At 50.7% G+C, this 18,597-nt stretch overlaps 1 protein-coding gene across 5 annotated transcripts in view; it reads right to left on the bottom strand.

Annotated features, from left to right (window-relative positions):
• Positions 1-2: 2 nt before the first annotated feature.
• TRPC4AP (transient receptor potential cation channel subfamily C member 4 associated protein) overlaps positions 3-18,597 on the bottom strand; it is a 76,599-nt gene continuing 58,004 nt past the window's right edge. Inside the window, exons 9-20 of one of the 5 annotated variants that reach the window (XM_059898451.1) lie at positions 14,291-14,433; positions 11,289-11,420; positions 9,124-9,182; positions 7,442-7,543; positions 6,178-6,261; positions 5,015-5,105; positions 3,791-3,931; positions 3,096-3,262; positions 2,361-2,473; positions 1,144-1,350; positions 757-939; positions 3-262 (exon numbers count right to left, since the gene is read on the bottom strand). In XM_059898451.1, coding sequence (XP_059754434.1) covers positions 54-262; positions 757-939; positions 1,144-1,350; positions 2,361-2,473; positions 3,096-3,262; positions 3,791-3,931; positions 5,015-5,105; positions 6,178-6,261; positions 7,442-7,543; positions 9,124-9,182; positions 11,289-11,420; positions 14,291-14,433 — 1,631 coding nt within the window. In that variant the 3' untranslated portion in view covers positions 3-53. Of the gene's footprint in view, positions 263-717; positions 940-1,143; positions 1,351-2,360; positions 2,474-3,095; positions 3,263-3,790; positions 3,932-5,014; positions 5,106-6,177; positions 6,262-7,441; positions 7,544-9,123; positions 9,183-11,288; positions 11,421-14,290; positions 14,458-18,597 lie in introns of those variants that run through there. The other 4 variants (XM_059898450.1, XM_059898454.1, XM_059898452.1 and 1 more) reach the window with 4 other exon arrangements.

Here is an 18,597-nt window from a genome sequence, read left to right as displayed (position 1 = left end):
AGTCATTTAAAATAAATTCTTTAATAGTCTCCATTTAATTGGTTTATTTGTTGTTAATAAATTGGCAACACACGGAGGGGCCGAGGGTATGCTCCCAGGCAGGCTCCTGCGCGGGGTGTGGGCTCAGGCAGGAGACGCTGCCCTGGAGCGGGGGGCCCGGCCGCAGCCTCCCTGTGCTCCAAGGGATGGAAAGAGAAGGCCCCTCCCACTTCTGGGGGAAACCATGAACACAGCGGCCAATGAGCAAACAGAACCAGAGGAGCTAAAGGAAAACAAGGGAGGGAGGAAGGGAGGGACAGATGGGCAGGCTTGGGGGAAGGTAGCGTTCTCTGGTGTCCCCCACCCCTGCCCAGGGGCTCAGAAGCCTTTGCCTGGGTCCAAAGGCCAGGGCAAGCTTGGCTCACAGATTGGGGGAGGGTGCCCATATCTCCCTCCCCACCCCAGGGCTGACAGCCAAGAGACCGGGTAGGAGCTCAGACAGAGCTATTTTTAAAAGTCCCCTTACCTCTGGGTGGGCCGGGACCCCAGGGTTCTGAAGGAAGGGTGGGCACAGTGTCCCTGTCCTCGTCATGGAGATCGTGAGGGAACTGAGGCTCCCCATTGACCCGGGGCCCTCAGACCCAGGGGCCAGGGGCTTCTAGACGCTCCCTCCCACCAAGCCTGTACCTGAAGACCTGGGGCAGGCGGAGAGCAGCAGGGAGGTCGGGGGGGGGGACGGGACAGGGCAGGGCGTGAGGCACACGAACCCACGCTCACCCATGCTGGCCCAGGCCCAGCAGCCTCCCGAGGCCCGGCCCAAGATCACTCCTCGGTGAAGTCCCTGTCTATGTCCATGTAGGGCTCCTCGATGTAGCTGACAAGGGCAGAGGGTGACTGGCGGTCTGGGTTCAACAGGATGGACACGGTCTCTTTCCAGTATGAGAAGCTGATGCAGGAGCTCTGGGCAAAGAGAGAGGGGCTGGGCGGGTGCCTGGGGGACTCGGGTCAAGCCCAGCACCCCGCGGGGAGGGCCTTGGTAAGGGGACAAAGAGCTGCCTGCCACAGGGTCCAGGAGGGGACCAGGGACCCCAGATGCCCCTCCGAGGGGCCCTAGGTCTGCGTGCCCGCAGCCCGCCTGCCACCCCTCAGCGGCGGGGCACTCACGTTCTCCAGGCAGGTGCTGTCCTTGTCCTTGTGTAGGTAATGCTGCTGCCAGAAGCGCAGCAGGTTGTGGAAGTTGTTGAGCAGGAAGCCAGGGTACTTCTTGCTGTGCTCCATCCGCTGCAGCAGCCGCAGGTACAGGGGCAGCCGCTCTTTCCGTCGGGCCAGCATCAGGATCACCAGGCTGGTGTTCAGGCAGCTGACATTCTCCTGCAAGCACCAGGCCATCCAGGTCACGCATGTGCCGGCAGCCCCAGGGGCCCCAGTGGACCGGGGGTGCCACTGGGCAGGGAGGACGGCGTCCCTGGCAGAGTCCAGGGGCCACGCACTGCGCTGCCCCTGCAGAAAGCTGACAAGAGGACTGGGGAGAGGAACGATGCCGGCATCCTGGCCCAAGTGCCTTCCTGGTCCCTCACCCCAACCCCCACCCCCACCCTGGGATGTCCCCGGTGGGAACGGCATCATCAGTCTGGATGGAGTCCACTCTTCCTCCAGAATCAGCTCAGGCATCGCTTCTTCCCAGGAGCTTCGATCCCTGGGGCAGCGGGGTGCACGCATCAGATGCAGGTGCCTCACTCCGCTTCACTCAGCACTAGACAGGCAGCTTCCTGAAGTGTCTCGGACCGTTCCGTTCACTGTGCATCCCCAGCCCAGGGCCTCGCCTCAGTAAACGTTAGATGAAGGAACGAAAGAACAACCTCTGAGTATTACCCCCATTTTAGAAAAGAGGGGTGTGAAGCTCGGAAAAGGGTCAGCTGCACAGTTATCTGTTGAAGGAGGTGGGAGTCAACATCAGGTCCAACCCCAAAGTCTGCACAGGAGGCTGGGCTCGGAGAGCACTGGACTGGGAGTCAGAGCTCAGTGCCCATCCTGACTCTGCCCCAAACCACCTGTGACCTTGGAGCCTTGCTCCCTCCCCAGGCCCCTTCTGTAAAATGGGGCACTGATCCTTATTGGAGAAAAGTCCTCAGAATAGCTGGGAGGGTTTCCCAGGAACCAAGGGATGGGTCTCAGGAGATGTATTGGGTTGGCCCGAAAGTTTGTTCAGTTTTAAGTAAAAAGACACATTTTTCATTTTCACCAAGAACTTTATTGAATGTATTCATTAACCAAACGAACTTTTTGGCCAACCCAACACTTCTAGGGTGAAGGTGGCTCTGGGAGGAGGGTAACTGCTTCCAATCTCCCCTTCCCTGTGGCAGGTCTGCAGGGCCTCTCACCTGGGTCAGCGTCTGCACGTGGATGATATTGATGAGGCGGAAGAGGAAGGACATCTGTGTGGGCACCTGGGATATGTAGGCAAGCAGGCGGCACTCGGACAGGACCTCTGCGACTAGGGACAGAGAGGCAGAGGTGTGAGCAGCAGGTGTGGAAGCTGGTCTGCGGCTCAGGCCCAGGGGCCTGACACCCAGGCTTCTAGTCAAGCCCCCCTTGGGCTCTGACTCTGAAGCTGGGAGCCCCCACTGTCAAAACAACTACAGAAAAGGTTGGCTGCAGCAGGAACAAATCTCCAGCTGCTCTGCCACCCTGGCTAAAGCCTGCGTTCTCACTAGAGCCCCTGCCAGGAGTTTGCTTCCACCTTTTCCTTCGGTCACGTTTGGGAACCGCCTCTCCCAGAGGCCCTCCCCAGGCTTCACCACCTGGGGGCCTCTCATCCCAGCCAAGTCCAGGCCAGGAGAGGAAGGGTGTTGTTTTTTGCATTTTGCTGGCAACAGTGGTTTTTTTTTTTTTTTCACCTGCCATTAAAATGTCACACATGCTCATCAGAGGAAGCATGGATGATAAAAGTAAAAGCCAAGAAAATCACCCTGAGAGCCACCGCCTTGACCCCAACCACGTGGGTGTTTGGTGCAGCTACTTCCAGACATTTCTGTCTCCTTGCTAGAGGCTGGGCGTTTGATACCAATTGCAGCCACACTGGACCGATTCACCTTGGCATTACGGCTTTTTCTTACCTTTCATGTCCACCTGGTTTTCGAATCGGTCCAGTGACAGAGTGACGCAGCGCACCAGCATGTTGGAGTCCACCAGCGAGCTGTTGATCTGCTTCAGGAACACCTGGAACTGGAGCGGAGGCTGGGCTGACCGGGGTGGTGGGCTCTCGGCTGGAGACGGCCAAGGCCTAGGGCATGCAGTCACTGCAGGGGGCATCCCCGTACCCTGGCCCAGCTGTTTCCAACAGGAAGACTGAAGCTCGGACAAACCTGTGCCCTGCCCTCACCACCTAATAAGCAGTCCCAGCAAAAGAACTCGACTCAGATCTTCTGACACTATGTCCAGTGTTTTCTGCACTGAAGGGTCTACTGTCATTTTTACTTCAACTTCTCTGAGCTGGGTTTCTGCCACACACATCCTGTGAGCCTAACACACTGGGCCCAGTCCTGCCCTTCTGGGGCTCATCATGGCACCCAGCACGCTGCATCAGACCCATTTCCAAGCCCACCTGCCCGCAAGCAGCTGAGACTTTCATCCCTGTGTACCCAGGGTCTAGCACAGTGCCCGGCACACAACAAGGGCTAATGAATGTTTGTTGACAACTACCCGCTGACTCCCCAGGACTCTCCAATTTAAAACCAGCACCTGAAGACTGGGCTCCAACATAGCTTCTGGATGATGTGGCAAACCCCACGGAAGCCTGGGTTAGACTTACCTTTGCATCCGTGTTGATGTATTTATTGAATCTCTTGAATGCATCAACATTAAACTTCATCAGCTCCCCCAGGAGGTCAAAGTAACTTTGGAGCACATCCCGCGACTTGCACTCACTGTCCACAATGCAGTAGAGGATGTGCTGGGGGTGGGAGAGGACAGGGTGAAGGCAGGAAGGCGGCTGATCCCGGGGGCCAACAGGCACATATGGCTGCTGCCCCCAGGCTGCGCTCATCTAAGCTGCCCACCGCCGGCCTCCCCCAGCCCTGGCACGTAGCTCAGACCACGTGGCATTAGCTTCGAGCAAGCATCCAGGTTGATGGAACCTGCTCCCCTGTCTAGATTCTCATCTGAGGACGCTGGTGGCTCCCAGGGCAGGGCCAGGCCTGACACACCTCACCAGGAAGGCGGGTGGGGGGTGGGGGGAGGTTGGGCTATGTAGCCACAACCTCTCTCGCTTGCCCAGGTCTGAGCTAAACTGTCCGCAAGATGACCAGGCTCTCCAGCTCGCAGGGAGGCGGCCGTCTCCAGAGGTAACACTGGCCACTGCCCGAGCACTGAAGCCATTCAAGTGAAGCACAGGGTTTAAGAACACGAGACACATTTTGACCCCATGGTTTGTCTTTATGTTAATAAAAGAAGAAGTTCACACTAAAGTCAGTGAACTTTTATCAAGAACATAAAGCAATTTATTAACTCCTTGAGAAGGTTTTCTATGACAGTTAAACTGTTTTTTTACATTTTAATTTTCTTGAAGTTGTATATACCAATTTGGGTCAATTCTTTTCCTTGTGGATTTTTATAACAATGCATGGGTCAGTTTCTTATTTGTATCTTTATTTTTTTTTTTAACCAATTGTAGCTTTGGACATTTTGCCCTACCTCCCTTCGTAAATTTTGCTTTTTCTGGAGGCCATTTTTCAATAAAGGGAAATTAACTTTCAGTCAGCAGCAAAATATCCTCAGGGTCAAAAGGCCTTGCTGAGCAACTTTACAGACTCCTATAATCCTCCATGGCCACCCCCAGATCCCTCAATCACCCATTAGGCACCCATGGGGAACCCAGAGTTGACAGCTAAGGGGAAGTACCAGCGCGATCCGCACTGGCATTTTACGATAAAGAGATCTGGTCTGCTCTGCCAGCTGTCTAGGTCTCAGGACAGGAAAGCAACGCATGGGGCTGGGGAGAGGGACACCCGACACCCTGGCTCCTCCGGGCCATTACCTCCAGAAGGCCTCGCTTCAGCAGGAACATCTGGTCTGCATAGGAGGTGGTCCCTCGGAGGAAACTCTCCACAGCCCGGGCTTGCCAAAACCTGCGACCCAAATGTTGACCCCTGGCCCAGGTGGCTAAGGCTGCCCTCTTCTGGCCCATGTTCTATTCACCAAGGGGCTGGGAGATGTCTGCTGCCTTTTCATTTATCCAACAGACATTTACTGAACGTCTATCTACTAGGCATCGGGCCTCACACTAGGCATTGGGGACACATCAAGGGTCCCCATCCTCAGGGATCTGACAGCTCAGGGGGGAACAGTCCTCCATGTGGTTCGTCTGGAAGGAGCTGTGTCTTGGAGAAGGCAGCATCTAGGATCAAAGGGCTGGCCCTGTGAATCACGTGTGAAAACACACTCTAGCCTCTGCCCCTTCAGAGGAACAGGAGGACATGGAAGTGAGGGGCCAGGAATGCATAAGGGAACCTGACAGACGTGTGGACAGACCACCGAGCTCACTTCTGATGGGCTGTCCTAGAGAAGAGGTGGCTGATGTTCACTGAGTGGCCCCAGAGGGCAGAGCTGGGATCCGTAAGTGGACGTCAGGACAAAGCAGGCTGAGTTGACAGGGGACCCTTGGGGATGGAGCCTACTGACAGCTCACACCCACTCTGATGGAATGCCTCCCTCACCTGCTACTGCTGTCTGCAGCCTTTAAGACTCAACTCAGATGAGTCTAAGGAACTGAGGTGCCCTCCCTGTCCGCACCCGCCCCACCAGCCTTTCCTTTGCTCCCACCGCTCCTGGGACAGGTCCTGGCTCCGAGCCTTTCCACGCTGCATCCCCCACGCAGGTTTCTTTTCATGCTTGTTTCTCACAACCCAGGGAACTCCATGTGGGCAGGGACTGTAGCTCCCATTTCTCCCCCACCTGTCCAGCACCAGCACAGAACAGGTGCTTGGTGAATGCTTGGTCAATTCTTGAAACACACTGGTGGCACGCAGAAGCTAGTGAGTACGTGCTGAGTCAACACAAGGGAGACGGCAAACTCCCTCTCCCGGACAGTAACCAGATGTCCGGGGTAGAAGCTGGTGACTAAAGAAGGTAATTCTAACAGCTTAAGAAACACTTGGCTCCTGGGCCCTCAGGAGTGGCAGATGCGTGTCCCAGATCTACCTGAAAGATGACTCAGCTGGCTCCTTCTTCATGACCTGCAGCAGACGAGTTAATAAGCCCCTCTTCCCATCACACACCAAACTCCTGAAATAAAATAGACAGGAACATATTGGGGGCAGATCTGAGAGCCTGACAGGGGCCAAATTCCACTTGGCTGAAGGACTGTGTCTTGGGGCCCTGGGGTTGAGTGTCTCTGCTGGGTTAGGTGGGTAAAAAAACATGGTGACATTTCCAAACCTACAGGATGTCCTCCTGCTCTACCTGGGTCCAGAGCACCCTAAGGACTCCTGCAGTCTCACAACTGAATAGCCAAGTGCATTCTCACTACATCTCAGGGCAGCTTTTCCTGCCCAAACTCACTGACAAGTGATGAGAGGCCAAAAACACAACCAGAGTCATACAGGGCTCAGAACTGCTGGAGAGAGGGCTGCTTACAACAAAAGTGGGTTTGAAATACCATGACAGTCTAGCAGATGGGGCAAAGTCTGTGCCAACAGGGTGAGGCAGGGAGTACCCTGGGCCCCAGCTTCAGCTCCAGCTGGCCTTGGACAAGTACCTGAGGTTCTGGGCCTCCGCTTCCTGGTCTAGGAAGCAAAGACAGTAAGTGAGGAAATGACTCAGGTTGCATTATTGGGGAGAGAAGGCCAAGCAGGCAGGGACTCTAGGTCCTTAAACTCCCCCTTCAAATAGAGCAGCTCTACTATTCACCCACTACAGCTGTTAGGGTGGGACTATATTCAGTTTCATTTGAACAAAGATTTCTGCTACTTTAAAAGTAAAAACAAACAAACAAACAAAAAAGGCTGGAGAATTACAACTCCTGTTGCTGGATACAGTCCTCCCTGCCCTGACCCCTGTGAGCCTGTGACTTCCCTGCTCTGCTCCAGAAAGTGAGGCAAGTATAACCCAGCTAATGGGACTTGACAGAGGGCAGGAAAGGAGCATGTCAACAAAGCTGAGTGACAAGGGGGAGAGCAGAGTATATACGACCTGTGGCAGGTGACCTCTCCGAGCCCCTGATCCCCTGTCTGTAAAGTGGAGGTGACGATGGCACTTCCCTCCAAGGGCTGCTGTGGGGCTCCAATGAGATAATGCAGGTGACGGGAGGACAGTGCCTGGCACACAGGAGCCCTCAAGACACTGTAGCTACACATGCGTGAGAAAGGACAAGTACACACACCTGTGTGCACCCATCTGGGAGCCCTGGGACACGCAGGAAACCAGGGTGGGCTGTGGGCCACAGATGCACCCCAGCCATGCTCACCTGTCAGTGTTGAGGACGGCTTCCACCTCGGGGATGTTGGCCTTGAGAGAGATGGCGCTGAGTTCATTCAGCTCTTGGTTGTTGAGCAGTAGATACTTGTTCCTGAAATAAATGTGTTGGAGGCGGTAAAGGACAGGAACTGTGGCTGCCGCATCAACACTGGGCTAGTCCCCTGCCCATCTGCTGTGGAGGGAATCCGAGAAGCCCCCGGGTACCCGCCCCCAACACCACTTACCCCGAGCCAGCATTCTGCGGCAGGGCACACAGCCCACTGCTCTCAGGCTGTGGGAGTCTCCCTGGCCCCAATGCCCACCCTCTGCCTGCCACGTCCACTAATGAGGCCCCTTTCCTTAGCATCTCTAGGCCTTTCTTTTGCCACTGAACATTTCTATTTAATTTCTCAAAGGCACTTCCAACTCAGTGATGTCCAAATCAAACTCATTATTTTACTCCTCAAGACTGGCCCTGTTCCAGCATTCCCACCAGGAGGCCTGAGTTGGCTGTGACACTCCCTCCCTCCTTTCCCTTTCACATCCAGGCCTCTCGTCACCCAAGTCATGTGGACAGAACCAGCTTCCTAAATGGTCTCCCCACAGGAGTCAATCCCACACACAGCACCCGGAATGATCTTCAGATAACTGGAATCTGATCATGTCACTCCCATGAAAAATGCTCCCACATTTTCGCACTGCTTTAGAATATATAAAATCCAAGCCTGCGAACACGACCCATCAGATTTAAGAGTCTGATGAAAGCTAGGGGCTCAATTCTTCAGGAAAAAAAGGACACGTTCAGAACATACTGGTGCCATTTTTCAGGGCTGACATACTTGCTGGAGCTTGAGGCCTTCAGACAGAGAACCTCTCAAAGAGGATGATCAACACGATCCAGACAAAAGCTGCAAAGTGAAGGCCCTTGAGGTCATATGTGTCCTCAGGCATGTCCTATTAGCTTATACAATGTTTCAAAAGAATATAAACCAGCACTTAAAAATCAGGACTTTTCACATAAATCTTAATTTCTGGCTTTCCCTGGGGGAAAAACTCAGAAGCTATGCAACACTGGGCCTTGTTTCCCGTACACCAACAGCTGCTAAGAGCTGAGCAGTGGCTGCCTGTGTGTTCCAGCTCACCAAGGTCTCACCAACGCCAAGGTCAGCTGCCATTTACCCCTCCCCTGCACTTCCCTTATAGCAGAGAATCATTCTCCAATACATTCTCCACCAAAGGTTGGACAGTAAAAATAAGAGGGCAGAGTGTGTTTCAAGGAAAACGGGGGAGAGTACATCTCCTTGTACAGGTGAAGAATATTCCATCTGCTCAACATGCCAATACTCAGCCCACTTTGGCCATGTGAGGTTCCTGCTGGCCCCTGCAAATAGCCAAGCTCCTGGCTCAGAGGGACAGACGGCTGAGAGCTGTTATTGACCCCAAGGGTAATAAGGGGCCAGCAACTTCCGCACTCACTTCCAAGGTGGCTGTGGGGCAAGGGGAAATTCAGTGTAGGGCCTGGCATAAAGGAAGGGCTGCACGAATGGCAGCCCTCATCACGGAAGTGCAGCCCCATGCGGTGAGAGTGGCTCTCACGGCGCCCAGGTCCTCCTGAGCCGAGGTCAGCGATGAGACAAAGGGAGAAGAAAAGACAGCGAAACAATTCTCCTCCCAGGGACGGCTCGTACTTACTCATGGTGGTCGCTGAAACTCTGGAGGAGCCTCAAAAACTGAATCTTCAAGGTGATGTCCTAAAATACACGTGCATCCTCGATGTTAAAACCACAGTCACAATGTTCCAAAAGAAAACAAAAGGCTCTGGTGACAGCCTGGATGTCACTCTGCTTCTCTGAGCCCCTGTCCTCGCGCACAATGAGGACTTCTCTTTAGTCAGAAAACCCTTTGTCCACATCTGGCCAACAGCATATTAAGCTAACGTAGACCCTTCCTGTTAAAAACACCCCAACATACTGGATAAAAAATAACTGAAATTGGGCTTCCCCGGTGGCACAGTGGTTGGGAATCCACCTGACAATGCAGGGGACATGGGTTCGAGCCCTGGTCCGGGAGGATCCCACAAGCTGCGAGGCAACTGGGCCGGCGCACCACAGCTACTGAGCCTGCGCTCTAGAGCCCGTGAGCCACAACTGCTGAAGCCCGTGCACCTAGAGCCCGTGCTCCACAACGGGGGAGGTCACTGCAGTGAGAGGCCCACGCACCACAGGCCCCCGCTCGCCACAACTAGAGAAAGGCCCGCGGGCAGCAATGAAGACCCAATGCAGCCAAAAATAAAATAAATTAATTTTTTTTAAAAAAGTCCTAAAAAAAAAAATAACTGAAATTATTTTAAATGTGAGGCTAAGTTCATAGGAAAGAAAGGAAATTCCACTAGAACCAGAAATGAAAGGACCGAGTTCAGAGCAGCGAGCACAAGAGCTGTTGGCTGGCAATCCTGGGCTGGTGGAGAAGTGGAAATGAGACTTATTCGGGCCAGGGCTTGGGTTTCAATGCTCTGCAGGGACCAGAAAGAACCTTGGGCCCATAGAAAGCCTGCAGAATGTATACATTTGGTGAAAAAAGGGTTAGAAAAACCCCACCTACCAGCCCAGGGAGCTGGCAAAGAAGCCTGTCTCTGCCAGGGTGCTGCTGGTGGTGGAGGGGAGCCCCCAGGTCCCCAGGAGGACCCTGGGCTCATACTACCAGAGTGGGACGGCAGACACTCAAAATGAAACCTTGTCCTGGGATGCCATGCCCCCTGAAGTACCTGGCAGACAAAAGCCAAATGTTCTATAGGACTACTTCCAGGGCCCAGGCTACACAGGTACTCACAGGGAAAACAAGCTCCCCCTCCTCCGAAGGTGACCTTCTACAAACAGTACAGAACACAAGGCAACACTCCACCCCGAGGTGAGTCTGAAGACTCAGACACAAGTAGCACCCCATGAGCAATCCAAAAAAGACCATAAAAAAGTATGTTATGAATAATTAAAGAGATAAAATTAAAGACAGAAAATGCAACAGAAGAACAAAATATTAACATAATGAATAAAAGACCACGTAGCTTTTGACAAAGATCCAGACAAAATGCCTAGAAATGCATAATATATTCACTTGAAATTAACTCAAATGGATGTGCTGAAAGGTAAATCTGACAAAACCAAGGAGAAAAACAGTAAACTGGAAGATACGGCACTGAGGAAAGTCCCCAGAATGTAGCTTAGAGACCAGGGAGGACGCATGTCACTGGGCCTGGTGGCCGTGTGGCACTTTCCCCCTCATGCTGATAGCTGATGATCTTTCTTTTGCAAGAAACAGAGGCTCAGAGATTCAGTGACTTGTTCAAGCTCTCCCAAAAAGCTGAGTGGCACAACAGGGCTCCTGACTCCCAGTTCAGTGCTCTCTAGGGCACCGTGAGAAAGACCAAGCAAAGGTGAGCCCTTGACCCTTAAAAAAGAGAAAACCTCCTAAAGCCCATTTTGGAGGCAGACCACTGGCGTGGTTCTGGAAGGCAAACCTACTATCAGTGGATGTAAATTACAATGGGATAGAGAACAGAATGAGGAAAAACTTGCTCTTCCATAGTAGAGAGGGTGGCGCTGTCTGGAGGAAAGTGAGTGCCCTGCCCAGAGGTGAACAAGGGAAGGCTGGCTGGAGGGCGTCAAAAGGGATTTCTGGATAGGTGAAGGGTGGGGGTCAGATCCTTCCCCAAGGTGGCTTCCAATTATGGGGTTACATAGGCTATGACTTTCAGTTTCTGCTCTGCTCTCAAAGAATGAGATTTCAAAGGGCCAACAGCAGGTCTTGAAACAACTACTTCTGGCAAGCAAAGCCCATCTGTCACCAGGGTCCCTGCTCACCGGGCTACAGTCACAGTTCTGGTTGTGACCGTGGAGGACAAGGGCAGATGCTGAATGCTTCCTCCAAATCAGTTTGTCAAACAAATTATTCAGCCCGGGGATCAGCTTGAACTCCGCAATCATTCTGTGAACCTGGATGGGGCAGGAAGGCAAAAGCATTAAGACAAATGTGCTGTGAAGGCCTATCAAAGCCTGGGCAGGTAGGTACCATGAGGCTTCAGGACGAAGAGAGCACTGCTGAAGTTTAAAGAAAACAGCCACACTTACTCTACCCTCACCACCACTCCCACTACGCACAAACATACTTTTAAACTCTCTAAAAGGAGACATTAATAACTGGTAAAATTAGATGCTTCATGGAGAACCCTGAATGTTCAGGATCAGAGAGGAGAAAGGCTTCACTTATACTCATTTACACCTTTTAATACAGAACTATGTGAATTACTGACCTATTAAAATAATTTTTTACGTAACATAAAACAAAACTATTACTCCTTTTCAGGGCTGTTGTAAGGATAAAGTCAGAAAATGTACGTCTAGTCCAGAGCACAGCCCCAGTACTTACTAATTCCCATTTTACAGAGGAAAGGAAAGTTTACCAGGACTGATGTAGCCAAGGCAGGGGTGGAAATGTCACCCTAACTCAGGTGTTCTCATCTGAAAGCCTGTCCCTTCCCCGCCCACCACAGGCTGGTGTTTATCTTGGGAGACCAGAACTTGACAGTGCTGTGACTCTGGGCAACATTCTTCTTTAAGCCTGAGTCCCTTGATGGAAAATGAGGGCTGATGAAGTGTTGAAAGGGCTGAATGAGGTAATGTGGGGGAAGCTCAGGGCCTGACTTACAGGAAGCACTGGAAAAAATGACTGTTGTATTGATTATTTTCATTAGCACCAGAGGGATGGAACTTACGACATTTGGTGAGCATTTCCAGTCTAGTGATTTCAACTTAGCCAAGACTGGTCAGAGAACCTGGCCCGAGTGCACAATAATAAGGTCACTCCAAGGAGGGGCCTTCTGGGGGACCTGGCCGGGGAAACTGTTCCCCCTGCTGTCCTGGTCTACGCAGGGTCTGTGAATCCATGTCCCCACAGTGCCTAGCACAGAGTAGGAACTCAGTTAATGCTGACTGTGCAAATGAGGACACACCAGCATAACACTGGTTCTCAGGAAGGCAGGGTTCTGAGGCCAGCTGATGGTCCCTCCCAAGGAAGCGGCGGCTGTAATCACAGTTTAACTAAAGATCACAATGATTCATAGAAACTTGGTAACAGGAAGGCTCAGGGAGCAGGGAACTGTCATGGTGAGGGGACAGAAAGAAGAGTCAGGGCAGCAGAGTTTAAATCCTGGCTCTCACGATGCCTGGAGACTGAGAGCAGGGCCCTTTTTTGTATCTTCATTTTCACAAGCATCAAGTGGGGTAGAGGTCACCACCTGCTGCATAACTTACCAAATAACCTCAAATTCAAATATGAATGACTATGAAAGTGCCTCAAAAAAGAAAAAGCACTCAACACAGGTAAGACATCGTGACTAATATTTTTTATAAGAAATATATTCCATATTAAAGGAAGGAGCCCCAGTGCTGTGGACATCAGGGCAGGATCTCATCCAGCATCCTGGTTTTAAATGCCAACCACAGGGTGACGACGCCCGAAGTTATACCTCCAGGCCCCTCTTCTCCCCTAACTCCAGGTGCAGGTAAGCCAAATGCCAATTCTAACAGACATCTAAACCTAACTTGTTCAAACTGAACTCCTCCCCTTCCTCCCTTCAGACGTCTGCCCCTCCAATCCTTACCAACCAGTCTTAACCAGGTCAATAAATGGCAAACCATTCCTCCCACCTGCTTGGAAAGAGGTAAGGAAGTTACCTTTAACTCCTCTCCCCACTTAGGTCCACATCTAACCTATCAGCAAATCTTACCTGTTCTACCTTCAAAATAGATCCAGAACGCAAGCACCTCTCACCACTCCTGCCACTAACATGCTGGTCCTAGCTACTGTGAGCTCTTTCACACAGCAGCCAGAGGATGGCTTCCCGTTTCACTCAGAGTATAAACACAAGAGCCCTTAAATGGCCTATGAAAGCCCAACGCGACCTGGTCCCCGTGCGACCCCTCAGCCCACCTCCCCTCGCTGCTGGTTCCTGTCCATCCCCCAACCCACCAGGCAGGCTTGCACCTACTTCCCAGCTGGGCCTGCTCCCTCTACCTGGCAGGCTGCCTTGAGGGTCAGCATGCCTGGCTTCCTCGCTTTCTTCAGGACTTTGCCAGGCCAGATGTCATCTTTTCAGCCAGTCTTTTCCCTGCTACCCTCTCTAAAACTGCTCCTCACTTGTAAACTTGTGATAACTGCACCCATCTCACAGAGAGCTGTGTGAGAGTACAGTCCCTAACTCAAAAAGGTACTCAAGGACTGTTGAGTTCCCAGCTCCCCTTCCCTTAGCCCACCCCTCCCCACAGGCCTCGTTTCACCCCTAGGCGAATGCGTAGGGAGCACGAGTGGGCGACTTATGCATCTTGAGGAGTGCTGCATACTTCTAGAGCCCTACCCCTCCTCCTTGCTCCTCCCTCCTGGAACTGCTTCAAGGAACCTCAGCATGGCTGGACCCCCCGCAGTTGCCTAGTTTTCATAACTTGACACAGTTCCGACCCACCACCCCAAGCCCCCATCAGATTGGCAACTCCTCCAGTGCATCTATAGGGCAGACACCCACCCTTTAATCTGCACATTAACAAGGTCAGATAACATGGCTAAGCCGCCCACTCCTGCCCGGGGCACCAATGCTCTGTCTAGAAATGATGCCCACAGCAAGGTACAGTGGAAAGACTATGAGCCCCGGAATCAGACTGGTTTCCTGATGTGTAAAACAGGGATAAGGGACCCAACCCCTCGCTCTGCTGGGCCAGAGACAGAGGCATTGTGAGGGGCGGCCTAACAGGTGCCTGGGAAGTGTCTGCCCGCGGCTCCTCCTGCTCTGAGATGTGGCGGAAGGGCCCACCTGGTTTCGCTGGCGCCCCATCAGCAACACGCAGAGGACATAGAGCACTTCCAGTTTGTACATGATCTCATGCATGATCTTCATTGACTGAGGCAGCTGGGTCCTAGCTGAAGTGTGAGGCAGGCCATTTTCCTCCGAAGCCCCTGGAGGAGGGAACACAATGGAGGCTGAGACAGCCACCAGGAGACAGGGTTCAATCACTGCTCGTGAGGAAACATGTTTCTGCCCCTCAAACCTGCTCTGAACAGACCTGAGGTAACAGAGCCATCAGACTGGGCCCTGAGTCCGTGACAGAGACTCTGAAAGCCACAAAACTCTCTCCTGGCCACCGGGTTCAGGGAAGCTTAGAAACTTAGGAACATGGACTCCGCAATTCTATCCCATCAGCTTTTAACACCCAGTAAAAAATACCCTGACACAGCCAACCCAGTAACCTGATCCATGCCCTGCCCCCAAATCCCTTCTCCTGCCACCGCCAGACCCACCACGCCCACCCTGAGAAAGTGCCCAGACAGATGTCCAGCAGCAAACTGTGTCAAATTCTCTTCAGGTCACAAAGGGCTCTGAGTACTTGGTCCCTCTGCTTAGATGCCACAAGGGGGCACTGCTGAAGGACTGAAATGGATGCTTTTTGAAGATTTTTTTCCCTCCTGTTTTTCAAACAGCCATGGAAAGTTTCCTAAGGCAGACGAGGCATCACAATCGATACTAGTGATACAGATGAACATATTATCTACTAGCAGGTTATCATTTTACCCAATTGCATTATTAGTGACAACAGCAAAAGCTACATAATATTCATGGGACACAATATGTGTCAGGCATTGGGTTTTGGGCTTTAGGTAAACCATCTCATTTCCTCTACTACCCAGTTAACAAAAAAGTCTCAGTGGGTCATGCAGGCCACAGTGGAGAGTACTCTCGGGAATGGGGCAGAGCAAAGGGATGAAGACTGAGGGCGGGCTGTGGAACGACAACTTGCTGGCTGTGTGACCCTGGGCAAGTCAACTCCTCGTCAGGCTTTCAAGTGCTCTGTAAACGGGAAGAACAGTAGTGCTGCAGCAGTCGGCTAGAGTTCCTGTGAGGAGTGAACGAGGACACAAGAAAGCCCAGCACCTGATTCTTGGGAAGCCTCACTCTTAGGTCCCTATTATTTTAAAAGGTCAGAGTCAGGAGACCTTAGGATTTACTTCCCCTTAGTTTTCCTCATCTTTAAGGTGAAAGGATGAATCAGTAACTACTAAGGTCCTTTTAAGCTCCTATTGGAACTGTTGCCCTAGAGGCCTTTTGAAAAGGCCAGAAAGTCTATGTGGTACAGAGCAGTGGTCATGAGATATATTCGGGTGAGGCGCATGCAGTTATGATTTCTGTATGGTGATATCATGACCTAAAATCCTAATTTACTCCACCCTACAGACTTAGAACTATTTTTTCCAGCCATGTTACATCACTAATATAAAAGCTGAAAGACGACCAGCTGCTGAACGAAGCATGACAGAGAGGCAGTGCAGCGCAGGGGTTAAGGACTCGGAGCCAGACTGCTGGGTGGCTTTGGGGAAGTCTGTTGATGTGTCTATGCTTCAGCATCCATCCTCATCTGTAAAACAGAAATAATGGCAACAGTACCTATCTCTTACTAATGTTGCAAAGATCAAATGATTTAATATGTTGAAAATGCTTAAAAAATGCAGGGCACATGTACCCAACACACAAGTATGTGTTAAACAGAAGTAGAAAACGAACTCTGAGTTTTTGCTAATGCTTGCTTGCTATTTCTTTTCTTCCTTTTAATCTGCAAGCTCTTAATGGCAACGAAAGTGACAGCCAGCAAAGACTAAGAAAAATTTACTGGAAAAAATCTAATTGAGAAAATTCTATCTATTCACATATCTTTTCTTGCATGTTGGGAGGAAAACCATAATTACTCAATTTACGTCTTGGGACTCCTTGGCCCCGCTCCCAGAACAGTTTAAGAGTCAACTAATTTGTAAAGAGAATCTGAAGAGCTACCACGCAGAATCGCGCCTCTGCTGCACACCTGCCGTGTAGGCTCCAGCGCCTCAGCGTCCTCATCACCTAGCCTGGGGGTCTGGGGGGGACTGCGGGAGAGGACGTCTGTGGAAGGAGCAGGGGTGGTGGATGGCGCACGAGCCCTCCTCAGTAATGAGCGTCTGTGGAGAAAGAGAGATGCAGGCAGCCTGGACTCTGCCAAGTCACTGCCAACTTTTGGTGCCTGGTTTGCAAAGGCCTGACAAGGAACTCTCTGGGATAAATATTTTCAAGAATCACAGTCCTGAAAGCAATGGCCAGAGCTTAGTAACAAGGTGATTCCCAAGGATGAGGATGGAAAAACTAGTTTAAGAGGCCTGTGCTTCCCTCCAAATCTCTTCAGCTCCACAATACTGATTAAAGTGGGTACCACCCTCCATATATCTGTACTGTACCCTGGGGCACACTCACTTTAAAAAAAAAAAAAAACAGCTCTGAGCTATGATTCACATGCCATACAATTCACCCCTTTCAAACGTACAATTTATCGGTCTTTAATATATTCACAGAATTGTGCAGCCATCTCCACAATCAATATTAGAGCACTTTTATCACCCCTAAAAGAAATCCTGTTCGCATTAGCAGTCACTCCCCATTTCCCGCCAAGCCCCTACAGTGCCAGGCATCCACTAGACTACTTTCTGTCTCTATGGAACTGCCTATTCAGGACATTTTATATAAACAGAATCATACAACTTGTGTTATTTTGTTTCTAGCACAATGTTTTCAAGATTCATTCAGGTTGCAGTATGTAACAGTATTTCATTTTTTTTTTAAACTACTGTATAATATTCTATTACATACAATATACCACATTGTTATCCATTCATCAGCTGATGGACATTTGAGTTGTTTCCATATTTTGGCTATAGTAAATTTGCTCTTATGAACATTCGTGTCTAAATTTTTGCGTAAACATGTTTTCATTTCTCTTGGGTATATACCTACAAGTGGAATTTCTAGGTCATACGGAAACTATGTTTAACCTTTTCAGTACCTGACAGACTGTTTTCCACAGTGGCTGCACCATTTTGCATGCCCACCAACAGGGAATGAGGGTTCTGATTTCTCCATCTCCTTGCCGACACCTGTTACCTCTTTTTTTAAAAAAAATTAATTAATTAATTAATCTTTGGTTGCATTGGGTCTTTGTTGCTGCACGCGGGCTTTCTCTAGTTGCGGCGAGCGGGGCTACTCTTCGTTGCGGTGCGCAGGCTTCTCATTGCGGTGGCCTCTCTTGTTGCGGGGCACGGGCTCTAGGCACGCGGGCTTCAGTAGTTGCGGTGCGTGGGCTCAGCAGTTATGGCTCGTGGGCTCTAGAGCGCAGGCTCAGTAGTTGTGGCACACGGGCTTAGCTGCTCTGCGGCATGTGGGATCTTCCCGGGCCAGGGCTCGAACCCTTTTCCCCTACATTGGCAGGCGGATTCTTAACCACTGCGCCACCAGGGAAGCCCCATGTTATCTGTCTTTTTGATGATAATCATCCTAGTGGGTGTGGAGTGGTATCTGATTGTGGGTTGGATTTGCACTTCCCTGATGGCTAATGATGCTGAGCATGTTTTCATGTGCTTGCTGGCTATTCTTGTATCTTCTCTGGAGAAAATCTATTCAGATCTTTTGCCCATAATTTGAAATGGGTTGTCTTTTCATTATGGAGCTGTAGGAGTTCTTTGTATCTCCTAGATACAAGTCCCTTATTAGATATATGGTTGGCAAAAATGTTCTCCACCCTCCAAAAATGTTCTCCCATTCTGGCTTTTCACTTTCTTGATGGTGTTTTTTGAAGCACAAAAGGTTTTAATTTTAATGAAGTCCAATTTACCTATTTTTCATTTGGCTGCCTCTGCTTTAGTGTCATCTAAGAAACCACCACCAAATCCAAAGTCATAAAGGTTTATCCCTGTTTTCTTCTAAGCGTTTTACAGGATTAGCTCTTACATTTAGGTCTTTGATCCTTTTGAGTTCATTTTTATATATGATGTGAGGTAGGGGGTTCCAACTTCATTCTTTTGCATGTGGAGAGCTAATGGTCCCAGTACCATTTGTTGAAAAGACTATTGTTTCCCCAACTGAATGGTCTTGGCACTCTTGTTGAAAATCAACCGACCACATAAGTGAGCGTTTATTTCTGAACTCTCGATTCTATTTCATTGTATATGTCTCTCTTTATGCCAGTAGCACACTGTCTTGATTACTACAGCTTTGTACTAAGTTGAAAAATTAGGAAATGTAAGTCCTCCATGTTTGTTCTTCTTCTT

The sequence above is a fragment of the Balaenoptera ricei genome, chromosome 15 (assembly GCF_028023285.1).
Source record: "Balaenoptera ricei isolate mBalRic1 chromosome 15, mBalRic1.hap2, whole genome shotgun sequence".
NCBI lineage: Eukaryota > Metazoa > Chordata > Mammalia > Artiodactyla > Balaenopteridae > Balaenoptera > Balaenoptera ricei.
The sequence above is the reverse complement of the archived record's forward strand: the minus strand, read 5'-3'. Positions and strand labels throughout refer to the sequence as shown.